Source organism: Pelodiscus sinensis, chromosome 2, assembly GCF_052426305.1.
Source record: "Pelodiscus sinensis isolate ZL-2025 chromosome 2, ASM5242630v1, whole genome shotgun sequence".
NCBI classification, from domain to species: domain Eukaryota; kingdom Metazoa; phylum Chordata; order Testudines; family Trionychidae; genus Pelodiscus; species Pelodiscus sinensis.
In genome coordinates this window covers 2,781,658-2,788,206 of record NC_143053.1, presented here as the reverse complement: position 1 = coordinate 2,788,206, position 6,549 = coordinate 2,781,658, and the positions used below count along the sequence as shown (strand labels likewise).

The 6,549-nt window shown below is 60.2% G+C and overlaps 1 protein-coding gene across 1 annotated transcript; it reads left to right on the top strand.

The window, feature by feature from the left end:
• The first annotated feature begins 209 nt into the window (after window positions 1–209).
• Window positions 210–2,868, top strand: TMEM276 (transmembrane protein 276). Its single transcript, XM_075919925.2, has 2 exons — window positions 210–351; window positions 982–2,868. Exons 1-2 carry the CDS (start codon window positions 262–264, stop codon window positions 1,483–1,485), a joined length of 594 nt encoding a protein of 197 aa, XP_075776040.2. The 5' UTR covers window positions 210–261; the 3' UTR covers window positions 1,486–2,868.
• Window positions 2,869–6,549: the final 3,681 nt, after the last annotated feature.

Sequence of the window (6,549 nt, the reverse complement as noted above, 5' to 3'; positions counted from 1 at the left end):
CCCCCCCGGCTGAGGCCCCGCCCCGGGTCGCCCCCCCGGCTGAGGCCCCGCCCCAGGTCGCCCCCCCCCGCTGAGGCCTTGACCCCCCCAGGCTGAGGCCCCGCCCCGGGTCGCCCCCCCCCCCCCCCCCCCTTGACCCCCCCCGGCTGAGGCCCCGCCCCGGGTCGCCCCCCCCCTGAGGCCTTGACCCCCCCCGGCTGAGGCCCCCCCACTGAGGCCTTGACCCCCCCCGGCTGAGGCCCCCCCGCTGAGGCCCTGCCCATGGCCGGCCGGCCGGCGGGGTGGGGCGCGGCTCTGCCTGGCGCGGGGCTGGGCGCGGTGTGTCTGAGCGCAGCGGCCCGCACGGCCCAGGTGAGCCCGGCGGGGGGAGGGGCCGGCGTCCCGGGGAGCAGCCGCTGGGCGGGGCCGGCGCAGAGCCCAGTGTCCCCTGGCCCTCGCGGGCTGCCGCCGCCTGTCGCGGAGCGAAGCGTGTTCGTGCCCAGCGCGGGAAGAGCCTCGCCCGGTGTCTCCCTGCGGCGCTGCAGGGGGTTAGCTCGCTGCTTGTAGGTATCCGGGGTCCGACGAGGAGGCCTGGAGAGCCGTGTGCTCTGGGCTGCTGGGTGACTCCCTGCTTCTCTGAGGGTGCACCCGACTCCCCAGCACCCGGTGATGCCTTTGCAGAACTTGGGGGATGGATGGATCTGTTGGGGGCAGCGTGGGTGTCTGTGGGGCTGAGTCTGCTGTGGGGTGGGCCGTTGTCAGTGGAGCAGAAGGGTTTCACGGCCACACGAGAAGTAGGAAGTGGCACTGGCAAAGATGTCCTCTTTAGTGGGCCTTTGTGAGGAGCCATGTGTGGCGGGAAACAGCAGAGCTAGCGAAGGGTGGCCGCTCTCTGCCTCTGGTGTGACTCCGGGCGCGAAGCCTCAAGCCCTTACCCTGCACGTCCAAGCTATTGCGTTGTGTGCCTGGCCTGTCGCTCACGGCTTGCCTGTGTGTTTGTAGATACATCGTGGGGCCGCAGCAGGGTTTCTCCTCCAAGCCCTTGCTGCACTTGCAGGAGTAGCTGGCTTCTTCGGGACACTCTTGGGGCTTCCCTTGGCAGCAGATTCCCAGGCTGGTACCTGGGTCTCCACCGTCATTGGCTTCCCGCTGCTGGCTTTTGGCTTCCACTGGCTGAACGGCGACCACTCCACGGCCAATGTGCTCCTGGGAGGAGCCCTGCTGCTCGCTGCAGGCTTCGAACACTTCACTGAGGAGGGCAGGGCCCTGGTTGCCCAGTCTGCCACCGTGGTGACCTGCATCAGCATCCTCACCCTTTCCATTTTCACCATGAATTTCTACGGGCTACTGGGCGGCCTGGTGCTGAGCTTGGCGGGCCTCCTGTCCGGCATGCAGGTGGAGACTCTGCTGACGCTCAGGAAGGAAGCTGTCCTCAGCTGTCTTCTGGCAGCAGGGAATTTAGCTTGTCACTGGGCCTTAAGGACACAGCACCTGGACCTGGACTGATTTTGTGTGGGACTCGCCAAAGGGCCACTCGTGGAGTTCTCAGGGTGGCCTCTGGCTGCCGGCTGCTTTGGTGCAGCCCCCCGCATGCCCTGTGGCCTGGGCCCTGGCACTGAAACGTGGCGTGGAGCGTGAACCTGCGTGCTGATGGCTGTAGTCTGAGCTGCTTACCATGGTGCATGCGAGGGAGGTGAATGACTAGTCGCTCCCTCACCCCTGCTGCTTCTGTCAGAAAGAGGGGATACGTCCAAGCAGCAGTGGAGCCTGGGGCCAGCGGGCGACTCCCCCGCTGACCTGGGTTCCATGCAGCACTGCCACTTTGAAACGCCACGTGGAGCCTGGCACCGGGCCCCCCTCGGCGTTTCAGAGCGCAGCGCTGCACAGAGCCCGGGGTCAGCTGGGGTCTCCGAGCTCGCTCCATGTGGCGCTGCCATGTTGAAATGCCGCGGGGCCAGTGGGGGCTGCTGGGGCTCTTGCTACACTTCAGAGGCAGAGACGCCCTATCGACTAATCGACTAGTCAGTGCAAATTGCAGCGGCTATTCGAGGGGCCCATTAATCTACATGGAACATCCCTAGTGCATGCAGCCCTCAGGCTTGTGACTTGGGTGACTGATTCCTGCTGGCTGAGAGGGGGATCCCAAAGGTCGGTGCTGTCCCGTTGGATGCGGTTCCCTGGGGTGCGCCCCAGTGCGGCAGAAACCCCCCGACTGCTGCTCCAGGCTACTTTGAACCTCCTTGGCTCTGGGCTGGGGGGAAGGGACAAGGTGACAGCCCCTCCAGCCTTTCAGGAGAGGTGACAGCCCTCCAGGACTCTTGCTGGGTTTCTGCTGGTAGTGCACCGCCTGCTGTCACTGCCCAGGGAAGATCCTGGCTCGTCAGTCGTAGGCTCAAGGGGACTGGCAACAGCAAGGGCCTGCCGGTCCGGCTCCTGGCAGGCCATGGCACTGTACTGCTGCAGATCGCGAGGGTGCCTACTCCCTCCTTCCCAGTGTCTCCAGCACATCCCTGGGCAGCCTGTTTAACTGCCTGCTGACCTGTCTGCATTTACCTGGGCTTAATTCCACGCCTTTTGCATTCCAGGAACTGAGACTTCACAAGGGTTATGCTGAGGGAACTTGTGTTTACTCAGCCCCCTGAAAGCGAACATTGTTAGCGCTTGGCACTTTCATCGGCCCAGTGCTCTGTGTAGCCCTCTGTGGCCTGCAGTGGCCTGGATGGCCATATCCCCTGGGAACTCGCTGTCGTGTAGAGCCGATGGCCTTGGGACCAGCACCTTGGAGCGGCCTGACTCTTGTGCCTGTAAAGCCTCGGGCACTAGCTGGTTTTACCTTGAATTTCCTCACTCGTGAAGGGAAAATAAAGAAATGGAACCAGCTGGAAGAAAGCAGTTTCCCATTTGTGCATCTGTCCCTGTAGAATTGCACAAGCCCTCTGGCTGCCCTGCCTGAGGGAGTGCTGGGCGGCACGGCCTGGCTGCAGCATGCTGGGGAGACGCACAGCACAAGCGGGACCCGCAAGTGCACCTGCCTAAGAAAGCAGGCCTGGCCACCATGCTGACTTGCTTCTCCACCACCGCTTGGCAAAGCTAAGTCTGCTGGGACAGCCCACGAGAAGCTTGCAAGCCAGGCACCAGGGAAGGCTCTCCCCCTGCCGCCCCCCCCCGCCCCACGCTTCAGGCAGCATTCAGCTCTCCAGCTTGGCCTCAGCGTGTGTGAACCAGCGTCAGAACATCAGGAAGGTCTCAGGGACTTAGACTGAGAAATCTGCCTCAGCCAAAGCTGGCACCTTGTGGCTGCCCTGGGTGTCTCCCCTCCCACTTAGCCCACCTGTACTCGCAGGGCTCTGCCCCCGGGCATTACGCCAGGAGTGAGTTTGGCCCATGAGCTTTCTCTCTGGGCATGCCCTGGAAGACGGGCCCGGGTCTGGGTCTGGAGTTGGGAGAGGTGTCAGGCTCCCGCAGGCCCAGGGCCAGCCCATCCCTGCTGCAGCTGTCTTATGGGGCAGGACTTGCCAACCGCCAGCAGCCAGTCAGGAAGCATGAACCAGAACCGTGTCCAGCAGGGGGCAGCAGATGGGTTGATGGGTGAGTGCCAGAGCGCACATGGGGGCTGCTGGTTCAGCTCTCCCTGGCGCCTCCCACTGGCCGTTCCTTGGGCCCCGGGGCAGCTTGTTCCCCCCGCCTTGCCTCCCCCCTCCGGGGCGTTCTCGCACTTGGGAAAGGCCTGGCCCGTGGCTGCCCCCTCACTCTGTCAGCCTGAAACCCCCCTGTGCAACCAGCCATCGCTGCTGCCGGCTTTGTGTTTCTTATGGGTTCCTTGGCCCCACAGCTCTGCAGCCAGTTAGTCTGGTGTCATTCTAAATCCCACCAGCAAGGCTGGGTCACGCCAGGGCCGGGGGGGTGTCCTGGCAGCTGTGTTCCGAGAGAGTCCATTCAGGAGGTGGGAGAGCAGTGGGTGGATCCCCCCCCAAGCATATCTGAGTCTTACCCAGATTCGTGCTGAGGGGGCACAACCCATCTGTGTGTCTGTTGTGGGTAGGAGGCATCTCGCCCGTACTCTGACCTAGCTTCTCTTGGCCACTGGGGCGTTCGCTGTACAGCTAGGCCCTTTCCTCACAGAGGAGCTGGCAACATCAACAGCAGCGCTTGAGTTGTTCTCTCAGGAAAATTGTCAGGCACATTCTACACCCCTCCTGCCCCCCGGAACTCTGTCAGCGGAACTGCCCTGCAGCACTCTGCTGACGTGTGTCGGCATCAGTCGGAACGGAACGGCTGTCACCAGGGGACCCGTGCATGAGCCCCCATGGAGTTTGGCCCCCCTGTAAGCGGCAGATGCCCTAGTAGTGACAGGAGCCCTGTCCTGGGACTTTGTGCTTCTTCGAGAGCTTCCAGGCGTACTGCACGCAGGGGTGAGGGGGCCCAGTGCGCGCACACGCTGGAGAGACTTGGCTGGTGGTGCCTGTAGGAGAGGTGTTCACGCCCACCGCCTGGCAGCCCGTCCTTGGCTAGATCACCCCGACCCCTTCAGCTCCTCACCGCCTGGAGCTAGTCAGCGCCCCCGGCCACGGCCCTATTCTCTCAGTTGTTGGGAACTTCGGGTGGGCCGCTCTCTTAACTGTCGTCAGCAGCATTTAAGCGCTGCCCGTCACCAGGGGCTGTGCCAAACGGATCCCCAGGCTGGGTGCTGTGCCTGAGAGGGGTCAGGTGCTCCTGGAACAAGATGCAGTTAGCCAGGGACTTGAGACTAAGCAGCACCTGATGGCGCAAGCCACGAGGCCGCCGTCAGCCTGGGCCACGGCACCGTCCTGACCCGTCCGTCTGCAAAGCCTCGGTGCGCCTGGTTCCGCAGCAGAACGTGGAGGCGCCTCCGGGCTAGCTCCAGCAGGGAAAGTCTCCCTAACTCCGAACACAGTCGCTCTGGTTCTCTGCGGGGATTAGGGCTGATTAGCATGATGGCTCCTCAGGTGCCCATGGGGGGGTTGGCCCTGCAACCCATTCCCTGGTACCAAAGCAACATCAAAGGCTCCAACCCTGTGCATCCGTCCAGAGCTGACTTCTTTAGTCGCCCTTGCAGGGGCGGGGCGGAGCAGGGGGGCGGGTTGAAGCAAGCTCCCCCCACACATGGCAGGGCTGGCTGGCTGGAACAGCCCCTGCCGGTGGTACCCCAACCCTCCACAGTTAAGCAGTTAAATGTCTAACGGGTTAACTTTTGTAATGGGCATTTACATCCCCAATGCTAGACATGCCAATGAGGGCCGTTTGCCCTGTAAGCCCATATTGTGGTTGGTTCTGGAAAGATGTGTGACCATGTCACCTGGTCCTGGAAGCCATCTTGAATCTGCAAGAACAACGAGAAGTCGTGTGGCACCTTATACACTAGGGCTATGTCTACACTGGTGTGATCTTGTGCCAGAAATATGCAAATGAGGCTAAGCGTGGAATATTGCCAAGCTGCATTTGCATATCTAATGAGCCGCCATTTTGCGGAAGAGGTTCTTGCACAAGAAGGAGTGTCTACACTGCCCCTTCTTGCTCAAGGAAAAACCCTCTTGCGCAATGCCGTTATGCCGATTATTTTCAGGAATAACGGCATTGCGCAAGAGGGTTTTTGTTGTGCAAGAAGGGGCAGTGTAGACAGCTCCTTCTGGCGCAAGAGCCTCTTCTGCAAAAATGGCGGCTCATTAGCTAGGCAGATGAGGCTCGGCGTTATTCCACGCTTAGCCTCATTTGCATATTTCTGGCGCAAGATCACGCCAGTGTAGCCATAACCTAACAGATTTACTGGAGCACAAGATTTCGTCGGATGCATGCCCACAAAAGCTCGTGCTCCAATAAATCTGTTAGTCTATAAGGTGCCACAGGACTTCTTGTTCTTGCAGATTCAGACTAACACGGCTACCCCTCTGATATCTTGAACGTGGTATTGATGGGGGGTGCTAGCTGAAGTGTTCCCGCCCTGTGGGGGAGTCCATTTAAAGCATGGAAACCAGTCAGGTTTTGTCTCCAGCAGACCTCTGAAACGGCCTTGCCCGCCTTAAGAGGATACACATGGAGAAACCAGACACCAAAGAGCTCTGGAAAAAGCTGTGGACCCAGGCCAGAGTAAAGATTGACTCTGACTTGAAGCATATGACCCGAGATAAGATCTACTGTTTAGTGCAAGACTTTGCATGGAACAAGTTTCTTAGTATATTAGAATGAGCTGGCGAGGTTTGTTTCTGTTCACTTAGCAACGTACTTTCATAGAATACTAGGACTGGAAGGGACCTCGAGAGTCATCGAGTCCAGTCCCCTGCCCTCACGGCAGGACCAAATACTGTCTAGACCATCCCTGATAGACATTTATCTAACCTGCTCTTAAATATCTCCAGAGATGGAGATTCCACAACCTCCCTGGGCAATTTATTCCAGTGTTTGACTATCCTGACCGTTAGGAACTTTTTCCTAATGTCCAACCTAAACCTTCCTTGCTGCAGTTTAAGCCCATTGCTTCTTGTTCCATCCTCAGAGGCCAAGATGAACAAGTTTTCTCCCTCCTCCTCATGACACCCTTTTAGATACCCCTAG